The 18,024-nt window shown below is 43.9% G+C and overlaps 1 protein-coding gene across 2 annotated transcripts; it reads right to left on the reverse strand.

Moving 5' to 3' along the window:
• Nucleotides 1-18: 18 nt before the first annotated feature.
• LOC311438020 (acyl-CoA (8-3)-desaturase-like) lies at nucleotides 19-17,636 on the reverse strand. 2 transcript variants are annotated; one of them, XM_084521984.1, is made up of 13 exons: nucleotides 17,491-17,636; nucleotides 13,635-13,888; nucleotides 9,955-10,065; nucleotides 9,201-9,398; nucleotides 8,241-8,342; nucleotides 7,942-8,070; nucleotides 6,538-6,598; nucleotides 6,333-6,409; nucleotides 5,413-5,510; nucleotides 5,008-5,104; nucleotides 4,278-4,357; nucleotides 3,753-3,878; nucleotides 19-2,783 (listed from the first exon to the last, which is right to left on the reverse strand). In XM_084521984.1, the coding sequence occupies exons 3-13, from the start codon at nucleotides 10,015-10,017 to the stop codon at nucleotides 2,732-2,734; spliced, it is 1,083 nt and encodes a 360-aa protein (XP_084378110.1). In that variant the 5' UTR covers nucleotides 10,018-10,065; nucleotides 13,635-13,888; nucleotides 17,491-17,636; the 3' UTR covers nucleotides 19-2,731. The 2 variants fall into 2 exon arrangements, with proteins under 2 accessions (XP_084378110.1, XP_084378109.1); XM_084521983.1 differs by lacking the exons at nucleotides 13,635-13,888; nucleotides 17,491-17,636 and adding an exon at nucleotides 12,647-12,898.
• Nucleotides 17,637-18,024: the final 388 nt, after the last annotated feature.

The raw sequence follows: 18,024 nt of genomic DNA on the forward strand, positions 1-18,024 counted from the left end.
ATTCACCGGTCCACAGAAAAAAGCAGAAGTGAACTTTACTTCCAAACCTGTTAATTACAGCCAAAATACAAGACATAGCATTCTAGCACCACTTGCTACCAGGATTATCTGTGTGGTTCATCCAGTAGTCAAAATTCAGTGCTGTGAAATTTGAGTTAGGGAGATGCAATCCCTGTAGAGGATCTTCGGGAAACATCTTTGTCCAACTTCTTGCATGTGCATGAAGAGCCTAGCCCGAGATATTCCATTGTAGAGCTGAGACATTAAACAACAGCTGTCCTAACATAAAAAGATTTTTGTCTTCTGTGGCCTATGGCCAACACTCCAAGGTCAGAGAAAACTTTTGGCAGTGCTCAGCAACACAGATCTTTAAAAGTGACTTCTTACATGCTGAAATGATTTAAAATGCAGTCAAACGTCAATCTTTCACCCACTCTCCATTCCACAACTGGGTGATACTGCCCAGGAAATAAAGAACAGCCAAAGCCACGAGGCTTGCTCCTGCTGCTGTGAGATAAACAGAGCCACTCTGAAGTTTCACCTGAGAGCTAACAGCCTGTTGAAGGGAAGTCCTTAGAACAGCTCTTGATTTCGTAAAACATGTACATTGCTACATACGTAATAGTACAACTTCTAGGAGTCAGGGATCATTTTTACATCTCATCATCCTGGTGGAAGAACTGGTGTATGGTTTTATTTTAATAAGATTCATTTTGGTTTATTATTTGTACTGCACACTTCACACAAGTTACAAAGGACAAAGTTAAGTGCTCCCTTCCCCTGAAATACAAATGCTGAGGTTTATGACAGATCTCTTTCTGCAGCTGTGGACATTTATTCCACATTTTAAAGAGTGCTGAATCTTGCACAGACATTTTACTGTGATGGCAGCAGTAATAAGCAAGGTAAAGAAATTTATTATTTCTTCCATCAATAGTTCTAATAAGAAGAGGGAGAGAAACACACAAGGAAAAACAAGGTATAAGAGTTGTAGGGCCTCAGCTGGGCCTTTGTTGGCTCATTTTTTTCATAGTTTTTAATCAACACTTATCAATGATTTTATGGTTTTTTTTTCCATTACATTTTTTTTTCTGCATTTAACAAAACCTTGGCCTGAAGAGATGCATTTCTTCTATTCCCTCACAAGCCATACTCCTTTTTGACACTGACCAGGGAAGGCACTGTTATCTTCCTCAAAATCAGCCCTTCTAGGGCACTAACCCACCTGTTATTGAGGTAACAGGTCATGGAAAGCTGTCAGGCACACTGTATTAACAGTTAGTAGATTGGCAAAGAAGAGAACACCGAACAGGTGGAAAATTACCTTCTTTATCTACATGAGAAACAATAGAAAAAGAGGATTGGTCCCAGAACACACAGAGAAAAAAGCTAAAGGCTTAAAGGCAAAATGGTAATGAAGACATTTTCATTACTGGTATGCCAAGAGCTATAGCCCATTTGGTATAGTAAAGGAAAAGACACCAGGGAAGGCACTACGGCTAATCACACAGTACATGCCTTTGTGGGGTGCGTTTTGAATGTGCATCATCCAACAGAGAAAGTTCAGTAATATTTTGGCTGATGTGCGCCTATGGGTATGCAGCCTGCTGACTTTTGCTGGTTAAAAAGTTAAAAATAATTTAAACAGTATCCTAAACCCTAACATTTTTACAACTCAATCAATTTTTTCTGCAGGTAAGACAGGAACACCTGATACTCCCTGTGCCAGAAGTTCCGAGTTCTCTCAGCTTAACAAGTCATCCATTTGACCAGACTTTCAAAAATAAGTGAAGCTTCAGGTGGCCAACAGACTGGTTATCCTTTTGCTTCCTTAGGGATCCCTACATGGGTTGAATTGCGAGCACGGGCGTTCCATATTTCTGTTATCTCTTCTCACTTTCAGTAATTGGTTCAGTAACACAGAAGTATGGCGCTGTGAAGAACACTTGCAGATACTCCATGGGAAATCACACATGGGCAAATAACTCAGAGGCCTTCAGCACAGAAGAGATGTGCAGGGGAGCATTCCCACAGACAATGGCATGCCAAGCTCTCACATTTACAGGCCTGGGGAATAACCTGTTCTTTCCTGTTTCTCTGCCTTAGTTAGGTCTCTAATTTCTTCATGCTTATTCCTACAGAATTGCTCCCTGCACCTTTTTTTCCTCCTCACCTGTTCACATACATACTGGCATGAGCTCTCATATGCTCCCTACTGCCCCCTTGGTTTGGGTACTTCCATTGCCATTGCAAATTGCACATGGGTTTTTGAAAGCGTAGCACCTACAGTTTCTTCTTTTTGCCTCCGCATTTCAGTAACTCCCATTGCATGTTGTCTCAGCTTTCTTACTACATTCATAATGAGAGCCACCTCGCTATGTTACTTAAGAGACTTCCCTCCTATGTACTCAGTAAATGTAGTATCAGCAGATAGAAGGCAATCTGTTCCCAGCCCCAAAGAAACCTCTCCAGCTTGATGGAACATAAGCTCCTCCATTCTAACTTTTCCTTGTAACTCAAGCCCAGAGAAGAGAAATCAAAAAAGCACAAGAAGAATTAAGAACACACCTTTTTTAAAAGTCCATTAAATCACATTCATCACTAGAATTAAGCTGTGTCATCTCCCCACCTCTGGCTTAGCCAGCTCTCTCTCCTTTGTGCAGTATCTTCCAGGTGATCACCACAGGAGGCACCAAGGGTGGGGAATTCCTCTGTAAGGATCCGCTGCTTCTTATTTATGTAGATAGGCATCTAGCCAGAGCTCCCCTGAATCTTTCAAAGAGCTGCCAAGAGAGAACCACATTTTCTTACAAACAAGATAATGAAATACTGCAGCCAGGGAATATAATCTCGTGGGACGAATTCCCTTCTATAAATTAAGCAAAAGAAACCCTTAGAGACAAGGTAATGTAGTCTACAGCTCCTTGGAAAACATTAAGAAGAAACAAACCACATGGTCTACATCAGACCAAGACTGGAAGGTTAAAGCAAACAACTTAAGTAGAATTAAAACAAAAGGAGCAAGCACGGCAGAAGAGAAACACAAGCTGTTGAAGGACAGGGGAAAGGAGGCAGGTTCCCTTCTCCAGGCTTTGCTGTGCGCTAGCTTGGCTTCAGAATGTTTTAAGAATGTTTTTCTTCACTGAGAGGGTGGTCAGGCACTCGAGCAACCTCCCCAGGGAAGAGGTCACAGCATTGAGCCTCTAAGAGTTCAATAAGCATTTGGTCAACGCTCTCAGACACGTGGTCTGATTTTTGAGTGGTCCTGTGCAGATCCACTAGTTGTATTCTATGATCCTTGTGGGTCTCTTCCAACTCAGGATATTCCATTATTCTATGACTTACCAAAGGAAAAAGAAATATCTGGAAGGCTGAGGGAGGGAAAGAAAGGGTAACAAAAGAGCATGAATGACAGTTGAAACTCATCTCTCTGAAAACATCTCTTTCCCTGGAGCATACTCTCAGACACAGGCACTAGATCTAGCATCCTACTGACTGAAAGCAGACGTGAACAAAAGGGACTCTCCATTAGGTCATTCATACCGATACCTTCTCCTGCTGCTACTGAAACCAGTGCCATGACTGAACACTTTTCCAGTCCCATTCACAGCCAGCCATGCTATCTACAGCTATTCACAGAACTTCTTCTGTGATTCAAGTTGGCTGCCTCTCCACTTCCCACGTGTCTTGCTTGTTCACTCTGTAATATTGGACAGCCCTTCACCCAGGGAATGCATTGGGTTGATACGTACTGCACTATATCTGCAAAGGCGGTGAGCAGTGGCTTGCAGTGGTACTCAATGCCATGTTTGGCACACAGGGACTTCACCAAAGGGGCCACCTTCCAGTAATTGTGTCGAGGCATTGTAGGGAAAAGGCTGTGGAAGAGAATATGGTGATTTCTTTGGCATTCAATGCCCCACAGAATTCCTACACCTCTTCTGTACCTGAGCTTAGGAGGCATACTCAACCTCCCTCTGTGCCTATAGCCATTATCACTATCAGTACTATCCATGAAGCTGGCAATTCTCTATCACTCCTGTGCCATGCTACTCAAATCCAAAGGGGTGTTGGTGCTCCCTAGTGCTCCACAAAGTTTATGACCATCATTTGGATTTCCCATTTCCTCCCCATATTAAGAATACAAAATTTACCCCCATTTTCCTTTGTTCTTGTCTTAGCTGATAAAGAAAGATGGATCTTGAAGGCTCTTTAGGTCTATTGTAACTAGCACTCCCCCAAATTCTCTCACATTCCCAACCCATGCTTCAACTCACTGGTGCTCGATTTGGAAGTTCAGATGTCCACTAAACCAGTCGTTGAATAAGGACTGATGAACATTACAGGTTGCCTGGAGCTGAGAGAAAAAAAAAATAAATAAAAAAATAAAAAAGATAACATTTAAGTGTTTTGTTTTTGTTTTTGTTTTTTAGGAACGCTCCTTCTCTTACATTTGTCAGACAACATTAAAAGGTAGAAGTTCCTTATCATCACGTGCCTCCTGATTGAATATAACAAGTCCAAGAGCCATCTCTAGTCAACATAGATGGTCATGCTGTGGTATATGATTGTTAGGGACATAATTTAGGAGAACAGACTTGACTTCCCCAGTAAGATAAGCAACCATAACTCACTGTACAAGTCCCTTCACATCTCTCACTTTGAAGAAATGTGTAATGCCTTCAAAGCTGAAATGAGACACAGCACAGAGAAAGAGAGATCCAGCCTTCATGCATGGGAAGATCTCCATCTGAAGACCACTGTAGCATCTCTGGTTCTTTTCCCTGAGAGATCTGCTTAGCATCTGAAGCCTCCATCCCACTTCTGCCTACTTTCTTTGCACATATCACTCACTTCGCACAGTGAGAAGAAAACATAAGCAGCTTGTGCTATCAGCTCTCGTCACTGCTGCGATCAACCGTCTTGGGCAATACCCAAGAGAGTTACGTACCCCGATCGATAAACTCTATCATTGAAAGTCACAGCTCTCTGTAAAGAAGGTCTTACCTGGGTAGAGAACCAGTCCACGTTCTTATCATAATCAATATGCATTGGGATGTGATTCATTTGTGTGACCCAGACAAACCAGTTACTCTCTATGAACCTGTGCACACAAAACACACACAAAAAACAACTAATCTCACACCCATGCTATAACAAGTCAGTACAAAACACTTATTCATGTAAGATGGTCATCATTTGATAAAGTTAACACCAAACATCTTTTCAGTAGATGGAGCCTATGCAGACCTTCTACAGGCCCACGCCAAACCAACCACCTCTGTCTCACTGAAAGGAATAAGGGGGCAGAAGAATAGACAGCAGATGGAAAAGATAACCAGCAGGCTGAAGAAGAGCTGCCATGAAGGGAACCAAGTAGAAGAAATGAAGGAATTTGAAGTTGAATGATACCTGACTAACAGATGAAGCCCCAGGATACCCTTCACACCCAGCAAGGGCAGGTAGGTGAGAAAGAATCTGATGTAAAAGGTCAGCATCCAGGCCAGGTCCTGGAATACAGGAAACAGATAAAACTTCATTACTAAAGATATTAAATAGTCCTGGTCCCAGTATGGACCCCAGAGGGCCAGCACTCATCACTGATCTCCCCCTGGAGGCTGGGATGTTGAGCCTTTGACTGCCCCTCTCTGGATGTAGCCATCCAGCCAACTCTTTATCCACCAAACAGCCCACCCTTCAAAGCCATCTCTCTCCGATTTAGGGACAAGACTGTTGTGTGGGACCATGTCAAAGTCCAGGTAGATGACAACAGTTGTTCTTCCCTTGCCTATTGATGCAGTCACTCCATCACAGAAGGCCACTAGATTGGTCAGGAACAATTTGCCCTCGGGAAAACCACGTTGGCTGTCTCAAAATGCCTCCGTGTATTCCATATGCCTTAACATAGCTTCACAGAGGATCTGTTCCGTGATCTCTTCAGGCACAGAGGTGTGGCTGACCCGTCTATAGTTCCCAGGGTTCTCCTTTCTACCCTTTTTAAAAATAGGACTGACATTTCCCTTCTTCCATTCACCAGGAACTTTACCTGACTGTCAGGTCTTCTCAAATATGATGGAGAGAGGTTTGGCTGCTACATCAGTCAGTTCTCTCTGGGAACACCTTTTGTTACCCAGCTGTGAATGGATCTTCATAGAAGAGAAGGACTGCATGGAAGGCAGACTCTGTCCCCCAGCAAACATTTCCCTGATCACATACCCCACCTCCTTGACACAAACAGCTCAGAGTTCCTCCCAATAACGCCTCATTTCCTACACTGAAATGTATCCACAAAACTAGGAAAAGTCACCACTGGCAAAATGGAGCTAACTTACCACCCACTGCTTCCTCTGTACCACAAAGTAGAATATGTACCACTGGAAGTAAAGAGGCACCAGAGCTGGGGGACCAACTATAACAAAGAAAGAGATTGCAGAGACATTAACCATACCAGTGTGATAAAAACATTGAGATAAACTGGAAAAGTAAGGGCTTGAGAAAATGCTGTCCATAGAACTGGATAAAGGTAGGGTTACTCACTGATGAAGAAGTACTTGTGCTGGTGGTTATAAGGCATGAATTTCTTCTTTTGGACACCAAGCTGTTAAAACAAGTAAACTATTCAGGCCACAAAGACATCTAAAGACATTTGTGCACACACTCCTATCTACTTTCTCAAAGAAACGCGTACTTAGATACCTCCTAACCTTTGAAACAGGTATCCTACCAAATCATACCAGCATCCACCATGCCATTGGCTTCATTTTTCACTGGTACTTCAGCCTACAACTATGATATATTTTCTGAAAACCTCCTCACCATGCATTGGATGCACAATAGGCTGGGTAGTCCCTTGCAGCACAAACAGCAAAGTGCACTTGAAGCTCTTTCCCTACAGAGGGCATAGTTGCTTAACAACATTCACATCGAAAACCACACAAGCCACAGAGAACAGCTTGCTGCCAGGATAGAGCTCCATTAAAAAGGAAAACCTGTGATACTATTAACAAAGACAGCATGTAGAGCTCCCGCCTGCTTACAGTTAGTCTCCAAAGCAGAGAAATTAGCATCTAGACATTAAACTGTGTCTACAGGAACACGAGTGAACAGATTATCCTTCGAGACTGCTAATTTTTCGGTGTTCACTGTATAAACATAACAGATCACATCACTGACTTCCCTGAGGGACTCCAGTACATCCCTGCACATGTCCAAACTCATTCTGAACAGCAGCCCTCTTTTCAACATTTGTGGAGCTGCTACCAGCAGCCACATGTTCCTGCCTCTTCTTTTGTGATGGTTCTAGTGATCACTTTGATTATGATCCCAATTTGAATTAATCATGAAGACAGGAGGCTTAGGTTCTGATTCAGAAAGCATTTTTACAGCTCTGTTGTCAGGTATATACATCACTGTGCTGGATTTAATGTATTTAATTTAGGATTCATCTGAAGGTATACACATGCCTTAAGTATTTATCCACATAATGCAAAGCTAAGAACTAGAACATAATACACATCAAATTTTCAGACTCTTAATTTCAAATCAGAGAATTACATGAACTTGTCATTATGACGAATATTTCACCTTAAGCCATTTTCTGGATGTACTCATTTTACAGAAGCATGTGGTTTTTTAAAACCTTCAGAAAAAATCTGGAAAATTTCAACCCACAGCAAGAATGTATTAAGGCAAAAAAAAAAAAAAAAAAACAAAAAACATAGAAAACTGCTGCAGCATTAAGTACATGGAAGTTATTGATGTGTGAGGATTTTGTTTCTTCTCCTTTTTTTTTTTTTTTTCCCCAAAGGCCACTAAAGCCAAGATGCACTTTCAACAAATTCCTGAAATACTGAGACCAAACCAAGGGGTCACTAGTCTCCCAGCTCTCTGCAGCTTTCCAGAGCTGCATGCTGCAGCTTCTCAGACTTCACCAGGTCTCACCTCTACAGAGAGTGTTTTTCCCAAAGCAAAAAATAAGGGGTGCATGTTAACATCGGGGTCCTTTCGGAAGCAGTTGGGTTTAGCATGGTGCTGGAAGTGGAGGTGATTCCACCAGCTGGCTGGTGCTCCCTGCAGGAAGGGATGAGAATATAATGCCATTAAAAAACTGCATCTTTTGCCCTTAGTCCTCCCTCCCAAGCAGTTCCTTGCATTTCCTTCCTTCTCATACTGAGATTGTTTTTGACTGTAGAGACTCCTAGGCTAGTCTCTAGCAGCCGCTCTCAGCACTGGCTGCTCACCTTCAGATGGCCGATCACAAATTTATGCACCAAGTGGTTCCATCTGGATTCGCTGAAGACTGAAAGATGTCCAAAATCATGCTGGAGCCAGCCAGCCTGGGCCTGGAAAAGGAGGGAAAAAAAAAGAAAGAAGAAAGAAACAAACAAAAAAAATCAGTCCTGCTGGGAAAAGAGTTGGGAACTTCTGAAAAGGGGGTTCTCTTCACTTAACGATTCCCACTCTCCTCATGACTTTATCACTGGCTAACAAGAGCACCCTGTCACAGAGAAGCATTTCCATTACTGATACCCCATCCAAACAATTACCAATTACTGTATACCAGTGCAGTCCAGACTCTGCCTAATGACTTTTGCTCACAGACCCTTGTTTTCATGAGGAAAGAAAAAAAATCAGGAAAAATGTAACACAGCTAAGAAACAGCTTTTATTCTCTTACAAAACTGCACTGGAATTGGCAACGAAGTTTCCTTTAAGGAACAGCTTGCTGCTGCCTCCTCTGAGTAGTTGTAATTCCAGGAGGATCAGCTGGCCACGGAAGAAATAGCTGGGGCTTTCAGAGCTGTTCTGCTCTCTCTCTAATTCACTGTAGGTTCCCATGGGAACACAGCAACTTGGCTCACGCACAGTTCCTTAGAGTTCTGACACAAGGGACCTCAGAAGTGTAGCATGGCTTAGGCAGAATGAAGAAGGCTGGGAATAAGGAGGGCTTTGACAGGCTACGGAAAGCAAAAAAGCAGCGGGAAGCCCACTCTACCTAAAAATCATGTCATGGTACTGTAACTGCCCCCTCTGTGGAACTCAGGGAGAAGCAGACTTTTGAGAAGTCCACAAAGATCAAGATTTCCCCTGTGCTTATGGCAACATGGACCTCATTCTCAAAGGACTGGCTTTTGGTGTTTCTGGGGCTGGTTTTTTGTTTGTTTTTTTGTCCTCCCTCCATTTCAGTGCCTAGTTGCTTACCTGGACAGTGCCTAGAAGCACCGCAGAGATGAGGAAAGGCACTGTGGATGATCCAAAATACCAGATGGTGAGCCAAGCTGCAACATCCAACAACAAGATGTGACAGAGATGCAGCATGAAAAAGGTGCGGTTGGGTTTGAGGAGTCCCATCTTCTCAACAGCTGCACGGAGTTCACGGAAATCTTCTACCAGCTTTTTCTGCAGGGAGAGCCAACGGTGAGCGTGTCCTGGCCTGAAAATGCCTCAGGAACCCTGAGAGGAGCTCTGTTTCCCCTCTCAAGGAGAAATGTGGCAATGGCTTAAAGCTGAGAGTCAGTCACTTAAGAGACAAACCTTCAGTAGCTATTTTATGACCCCTGAGTATGCACGTACCTCTGTGACAATGAGGAGTTTCTATAGCTGACTTATTTACCCTCTCCATTCCCACCCACAGATGACAGACGCTGCAATAGTAAAGGAAATTCTCTGCCAGTCTGAATTTCCTTTACACACCTGTCATTCTGAGCACAGCTCCTCTGTCTCTCTACAACAGGAAAGCTGCATAAGAACATGTCTCAGAGGCCCCAAAACCCTAGGCCACTACTAATGACATTAAGTCACGGGGAAGCCTCAAACTGACAATGATTCCACAAGGCACCATCATTATTATCAGTAATAAAATATCACTATTTGATGTACAGGAATCTCGGGCTGCCAGTAAGAGAAAGTAAACAGCAGAGTTTTGACACAAATAACAGGTTTTTAAGGCACTTACATTCTTGCTGGGCTCAAAGCTGGGTTGATCTGGTGCCAACTCCCCAATCAAGAGGGGGCTCATGTACTTTCTCACCAGTGCCTTGTCAGGATGAAACGCTATGAAAGGATCCTGAAATACAGATAGAAGAAGAGGGTGAGAAAAACAACACTTCAGGTGACGGCAAATGGAAGTTTTTCATGATATTTAGTAGAAAGCAACCCAACTAATGGATCTGGCTCACAGCACAAGACATGGACATATTAGAACGAGTCCAGAGGAGGGCCACAAAGATGACCAAAGAGAGTTGGGGTTGTTCAGCCTGGAGAAGGCTCCAGGGAGACCTTATAGCAGTCTTCCAGCACCTAAAGGGAGCTGCAGGAAGGTTGGGAAGGGACTCTTTGTCAGGAAGTGCAGTGATAGGACAAGGAATAACAGCTTTAAACTAAAAGAGGGTAGATTTAGATTAGATATTAGGCAGAAATTCTTTACAATGTGGGTGGTGAGGCACTGGCACGGGTTGCCCAGTGAAGCTTTGGATGCCCCATCTCTGGAAGTGTCTGACAGGCTGGACAGGGCTTGGAGCAACCTGGTCTGGTGGGAGGTGCCCCTGCTCATGACAGGGGAGTTGGAGTTAAATAATCTTTAAGGTTCCTTCCAGTCCAAACCATTCTGTGATTCTGTGCACAGCTCACCATTAAATACCAGCTCACTTCCACCTAACTTCTGAATCTTAACACTTCACGTGCTGTTGAACCTCAAGATATATCATCTGAACCATATATTCCCATCTCCCTTTTGCCTTAAGCATCATTCTTATTTGTGCTGGCACTACATACCGTGAAATAAAAGTCAGACCAGGGAGAAAAGCAAAATGTTAGCACAAAAACTCAAGGACCTAGGTGAACTGGGAAGAATAATGGGACAAGCAGGACACAGATGGTGGCAGCTCCTGCTGACCCACACCAGTCTCTCAGAGGCCCCACATTGCTCCTGACGTGCCTTCTTGGCAATCTCCAGCACCCACCCTTCCTTTAAAAGATCTCTAGTTAAGAAATGGGCTGAAAAGGAGGCTGATGCAGCTAGCTCCAGGTCAGCTCTGTTGCACTTCAGATGTAGCATCACATATGCAAATAAAGGAGGGAAAAAAGTGAATAAAGGAGTTAATGTGAATAAAGGAGGGAAAGAAGAGAGAGGCATGTTCATTTGCATTTTCTCACTGAAAGAGAAAAAAAAAGGGGGAGGTGTATGTGGGCCGGCCAGAGAAGGATGGTACCACACATTTAGACCAATCGTTACAATCAATGCAGGCTGTAAAACCTGGCAGAGCAGTCTCAATGGGAGGCTGAGAAACGGAGGACTACATTCTAGAAATCAGAGCGATGTAGTAGCACGTGGTAAACTAGAAGGAAAACTGCTCTTTCTTTACTTGTTTTCGGGTGTATTTTTTGTTAGGGGGGCAAGGAAGGAGATTGTTTCTTTTGTGTGTTTTGTTTTGTTTTTTTTTTTTTATTTAATGGAATTTACTTGGCTCAGGTTCCTGAGAGGTCAGCAGTTCAGTTGCACCCAGCAGCGACACAGATCATAATGCCTAAAGAATGCAGTCGGATACAATCACACCACCCGGCTGCGTCCAGCCCTACACGCTGGCAGCCACCACGAGCAATGTGTTTCTGATCACACAACAGCAACGGAGCTTACAAAATGCATGTGCATGTCCTGACCTCCTGAAGTATGTGCAAATTCACGTATTATCTTTGGCTTTACGCTACATAGATATGAAGGAGTGAAGGAAAGCACTAGGTCTCAAGTGTCATCTTTTCTGCTCAGTACTTAGTGTTAAAAGGGACTAAAAGGAATTGAAACATAATCCAGCAAAGCACTTGAGATGGAGCTTCATATCTCATACCTGCCCCAGGGTCCAGTTACTTACACCTGGAGAAATGCACACTTTCTTTTATTTTTGGGGGAAAAGACACAGGCAGACAACCAGAGGAACCACAGTCTACCACACGCCTCGCTTTCAGCTCTAACAATGATTACTCACCTTTGGCATTCAGACAAAAACGATTTTTCAATAAGATTTCACCCGCCTATAATCTCGTGGAAACACTGTGCTGGCTTTTTGAAGGTAGGGGCTTACCCTGCTCCCACATAACCCTTCGAGGAGCTAGGTCTTAGCCTTGCAAGGAATAATTCTTCAAAAGCTGGGTCGTACAGCTGCAAGGAATCATTCTTCCTGTGCTCACAGCAGCAAGCTCAGGTGTTTGTTTCCAGATCTGGTCTGCGGCCAGGCGTGCACGAAGCGGGAGCGCTCCTGCTGCCTGTCTGTGTCCTAAACCCAGCTGGATTCACGCAGCCAGCTGCAGACACCGCACCTGTGCGCATCTCAGCTGCTCCTTCAGACGGGAAGGCGCGATGGCAGCCCCCCACAGCCCCGGCAGCACCCTGGGTGCCTCCACAGAGCCAACTGCGGAGCCTTTATGGTTGGGGAGCCCTCCAGGACCGCCACCTCCAGCCACCAGCGCCACCACTGACCCTGTCCCCAGGCACCACGTCCAGCCTCTCCCTGAGCACCCCCAGGCTCGGTGCCCCCACCACCTCCCTGGGCAACCCGTCCCAGCGCCTGGCTGCTGTTTTCGAGCAGAAATCTCTCCTTATTCCCACCCTGAGCCTCCCCGGCACACCGTGACACCCCCCAGCCGCCCCTCACCGTGGCGTCCTGCCCGGCGTAGTGGCTGATGACCCGCGAGCCGCCGGGGTGCCGGCGGTGGAAGCGGCTGATGTCGTACACCTTCCTGTCGATCACCAGCCAGCGCTCCTGCGGCGGCGGCCCGCGGGCCGAGCGCTGCGCGATCTCCTCCCAGGTGAAGCGGCGGGGAGCCGGGGCCGGCCCCGGGGCCTCCATCTTGAGGCGCGATCGCGGCTCCGGCTCCGGCTCCGGGCCCGCCTGGGCTCGGCCGGCTCCGCGCCCCTCGCCCCGTCCCGCTAGCCCGCCCCCCATTGGCTGCCTCCGCGGCGAGGCCGCCCCTTCCTCCGCGCTCATTGGTCCGCGCTCGCCTTGTGCCCGCCCCTTTTCGCACCCCGCCCCGCGGGGGCTCTGCCCCCCTCAGGCACCGGGGGGAGCGCCCCGGGGCTGCTGTGGGGAGACCGGGAATGGGGGAAAATGAGCCCAAAACCACGGCCCCTGCCGGCACGGAGCTTCAAACAGCCCCGGGGATACCTCGTCATGCTGCTGCTGCAGCTGAGGAAGAAATAATTCGGAATATATTATATGTAACATGAAGTATAACGTTAGCCTTGGTGTTGGTTATCGATATAATTGGTAATTAACGTTAATAATTGTCGATGTTATTGATAATTTATACTAATTATCAATTATAATCGTTGATATATCAATATATAATTGTATTTATTTTATTATATATTGTATTATATACAATATAATGTATGATTATATGTCGTATAATATATATGTAATAATATAATATACTATGTAATAATATACTCCATTATATTAATAATATTACTATGTAGTATGTGCTATATTATTGTATTGTTTTACGTATTTTTATGTATTGTTTTATATGCTTTTATATATTATGTATTACATGGTATATTACATTGTTATATATAACGTATTGCATATTTATATATATATATATATTTAAAAAAAAAAAAACTCAGAGTATATTATTTACCTAATAATTTTGGCTTGCTTAAGGACTGGTTGGCTGCAAGTCGCGTTCCTCGAGGTGTTGGTGCTGGCGCGAGTGCTGTTGATGTGCCTCTGCCTGCAGCCAGGGAGATGGGAGATGCAGCTTGATCCATCTCGCTGGTTGCGTCGCATCACATCGAGGCGATACGGGGGGGAGGAAAGGGCCCTCTGCAAGCCACAAGGGCAGGCTGGCAGGAACATCAGGTAGTTGCACACAAGCGAGTGTAGAGTCCTGTACTGTGAGGTAAAAGCATGGGGAAAGGATCAGAATATCAAGTCCTACACTACTTGGAAAGGACAGAGGCTGGGTGGTCAACATTATACGCCAGGTAAAGACACAAAAACTGATGCAATTTGCTCATCTGAGAAAATACCACGGATAGGATTCAGAGAAAGAAAGCAGAACAGACCAAGGAGCCACGCCAGAGGACGGATGCACAGACTGTGCAGCGCTACCTGCACCCAAGGTGCTTCCTTTAGGACAATTTTATAACCTGTTTCTCATCATTTCTGGGCTGGGGACCCCTCATCACTCCTTGGTTGCATTTCCCCTTCCCAGCACATCCACCTCTCTCTTCTGCCTCTCCTGCCTCCCCCTACAGCCCATCTCGCCCCCATGGCTAGGTGTGCCCCATATCACATTATATCACATAATATCCCTGCTTGCACAGCTGAGAATGAGTCTTCAAACAAACACCCCCAGCAAACAGACTACTGAATAATCGTGGGAATTCATACACATACATTGCATATACATTAAAACGACTGCCTTCATGTTCAGCTCCCTTATGGCCTTCCCTCACAAGCCTCCTCTCTGAACTCTCATTGCTGATTCCAAATTTCTTTGTTTTCACTCACACCTTCCCATCTGACCTAGATAGAGCAGTAACTGTTGTCTGTAACCATAGAAACAAGGGATCACTAGACTGCATCCCCTCATTCTGAACATCACCCTGTTACTACACTGAGACTTTCCAGCCTGGAATTCTGTGCCTGCACAAAACACTGAATCAAGTACATTTTTTTCTTTTTTTTCTTCCTTTCCTTTAGTAATGCCACAGCTAATACCTCAAGTTAGGCATCTCTGTTTATACACATCTGCACTGTTGCCCTTGAAGGAAAAGGTTCCCTCCTACTCTCAGTAAAAAATAAATATTGTTTTTTAATATGTTGGCTGCTGACTGTCTTGCAAACATAATCATAAAAGTATTGATAAATGATGCTTAGCATCTTAAATTCAACCATTATATTCAGAATAGCACAGGAATAGTTTCTATATCTTTCTGATTACCTATTGCACAAATGAATAATTGTCACAAATTCAGTTAATGTTTTCAGTTTGACTTCTCATCATGAATATGGGTGGCACAGTTTTCCTTATATACAACATCTGAAAAGAAAAAACAAAAAGATTGTTCTTCTTATACAAACTGAGCCTTCGGAATATTTTTTTTAAGGGATCTTAACAGTTACCAAAAAATGTGACTGAGTTTGATAAAGTGCACTCTTGTTCCCCTTATAGGGCTCCTCTGATTTCAGCAGGACCAGAAGCTAAATGCAATGTTAACAACTTATTTACAGATTTTCCCAGACAAATTATGTAATGGAATTAACATTAAAGCTTTTTCTGATACAAAATCATGGCTTTGTTTGTTCCCGCAGTAGATGATTCAGTCCAAGACATCTTGCAGGCTACTTGAACCATTCAAGTCTAGGCAGCGAGGGGTTCAATGTCCTGCTGCAAGCCTGCTCAATGGGCCTCACATTGGCAAGAATGAAGTCTTTGTAATAAAGAGTGCAAGGAAAAAACAGCTGCCATTATACACTTATTAACATCCTACATCCAGCTGTGACTACCTGCATTAACAGAGAGTCAGTCTTATATTTAATTGCTTTTTACCTAGGTAAAAACAGACCTGTCTGCTCCGTTCTTCCAGCAGCATTCCCTCTTTTCAGTGCTCTAACTTGTTTTACCTCCACTGCTCCCATCTTCATTTCTCTTTGTCATGTTCTAGCTATGACCCAGTTTCCCAGACTATCAAGGACCACTGAAAACATGAGGGAAGATACATGATTTTTGTTTCAGACTTCTGACCTGGCTGCAGTTCATTCCTAACATGGCTGGGGATCGCCACAAGTCAGGGATATTAAAACTCCTCGTGTCCCTACAGTCATGTGGCTGTAGCCGTTTCAGATAGCCAGGTGACCTCGGTGATAAGGGATCACCAAGTACATGCATGTGCACCGTGGTGTGTCAGCAGAGAGGCTGAGAACAGGATCAAGGTGTTAAAGGAGAAAATGCTAGGATCAGGAGCAGCTCCTGTTTGAACAGCTGAAGATGTACGAGATGCAGGCCATTGCCAATGCAATTAAAACAGTTAATCTGACGAAGCAAATGCAGGAGGAAACCATCAATTTTAGCATCGTTTTCATTATAAATTATTACAAATTAATTTATACTGATAAGGCAGTGCTAAAAACAGAACTTTTATTTCCTTTTTCACATCCTGGTGGGTATTTGCAATGCCTGCTGCTTCCCATACCAATGAAGGGTGATTATGTAGTCTGCTTCCTTGGCATGCAGACCAGCTTGTGCCCTGACCTGACAGTCCCACATGGCCAATCCAAGATCCACTGCAGAAGGTGAAATTGATGCCAGTGCTGGCAGTATAATGTGAGCTTCTGGATTTTCTTTGTTTGTTTGCCTTGTAAAGTTAGCTCTCAGCCAAGACAAGTGTCACCAATTCTCTTCAAAATGCTAGCATATGTCAACGGAAATACTAATTATTTTTCTTCTTAAACCCTAAAAATTGCAGACAAACTGTATAGTATGCAACAGTGGAAATCTTTCAGGGTGGTGGTGTTTCTTGCTCTTCAGCACTGTATATCCTATACCTATGTTTCATTCTGAAGCTCACACATCCCCAGTCTTTATTCAGCTACAACCATTCTCTGTGCCCTTCAAACACCTGCTCCATGTTCCTCCCACATGCCCTTTACTCACTGCTCTCTTCTACCTGCTCCATTTTGCATCAGCTGCTGTGGAGCCTGCCAGACTTATTATTTAACTTCTGCACTGAACTCTGTAAGGGGACAAGACAACCAACACAAAAAAAAAAGTATTTTCTAATATTTTAATTCCTCAGAATCTGTTTCTTACCTTTACACCAGCAAACCAATGCACAACATAGAGCAGATACCTCAACTAGCATTCTCTTTCCCCTTTCCATGCTAGCTCAGCAAGATGGCCTTCACTTACTCATTAGCTTATGCATTTCTATACTACGCTGAAGAACAGATGTACCCATCTATGTGTTCCTCCCACAAAAACTACCATGCTTTGCACTTCTCCATATCCCCATTTCCATGCTTTACTACCTGCTGTATTTCTCACCATCTTTGCCCCTCTCTCCTGACTACCCTCATCAAACTCAGGGCCTTTGTGTCCATTGCACAAACTCTCCATGCTGCTAAAAAGCTGCACCACACAACAAACGCAGCCTTTCACCTAGTTGGCCACAGAACAACCCGTTCTCTCATTGCCTTGGCTGGTTTTGTGCCCCATGAGCCAAACAAACCCTAGAGCAAGTGCCACATAAAGCCTTGCCAACGTTACAGGCTGTGCTACAGAAAGATGATAGTGCTGGGATTTTTGTTTGTTTGTTGGTGGTTGTTTGTTTTGTTTTGTTTTTTTGATAGAAACCTTTAAATGATTTGTCTTTAAGTTATTACACAATTATCTGTGAAATATCCAGGGCATCAAATGAAGAGATGAGTACGCAGACTTGGTATCAATGTCCATCTCATGTATATGACAGACGATTCCAAAATGCACCTACCTTCTTATCAATTCATTTCTCCCAGGGGAGGACATGCTCAGAGAAATCTACACTTCAAGCCCAGAGTTTCCATCTGTAGCCAGCCATGCACTGATCATCCACTGCTTAAAGTCATCAGCTCTGAAGTATGAACTTCTGTGGACTAACTGGAAAAGTTTTACATAAACAAGATAATTACTAATAAGAAATAGTCACCAAAATAATCTAATACCTTTCTTTTATTGACTAGACATCTGATGGACTATGACCATCAGTTCATGCTGTGAGCTACAAATAATCCATATCTTTATCTCTACAAGGTCAAAAGAAACCATGACTTTGAAACCACTTTTGGATACAGAGGACATAACCTTTAATTAGGACATGGAATGAGCAAAAATATTTCATGACTTTGCAAACTTAAATTCCTTTTAAAAAATCTGGCTTTGGAGTGGATTTCCCCACACAAGCTTTCTTTCTAATGATACAATAACCTTAGGGAAGTTTGAAGAAATGCATCCTAAAGAAATCATAGTGTGTTTTCTTATTTCTTTT

The sequence above is a fragment of the Aythya ferina genome, assembly GCF_964211825.1.
Source record: "Aythya ferina genome assembly, chromosome: 5".
Taxonomy (NCBI): domain Eukaryota; kingdom Metazoa; phylum Chordata; class Aves; order Anseriformes; family Anatidae; genus Aythya; species Aythya ferina.

Coding starts and splice junctions, on each gene's coding strand:
- LOC311438020 (XM_084521983.1), bottom strand. CDS start 12,841: ATGGAGGCCCCGGGGCCGGCCCCGGCTCCCCGCCGCTTCACCTGGGAG. Junction 5,511..6,332: donor TACAGAGGAAGCAGTGGGTG/GTAAGTTAGCTC, acceptor CCTGTATTCCAG/GACCTGGCCTGGATGCTGAC. Junction 4,358..5,007: donor TGGACTGGTTCTCTACCCAG/GTAAGACCTTCT, acceptor TTTTTCTCTCAG/CTCCAGGCAACCTGTAATGT.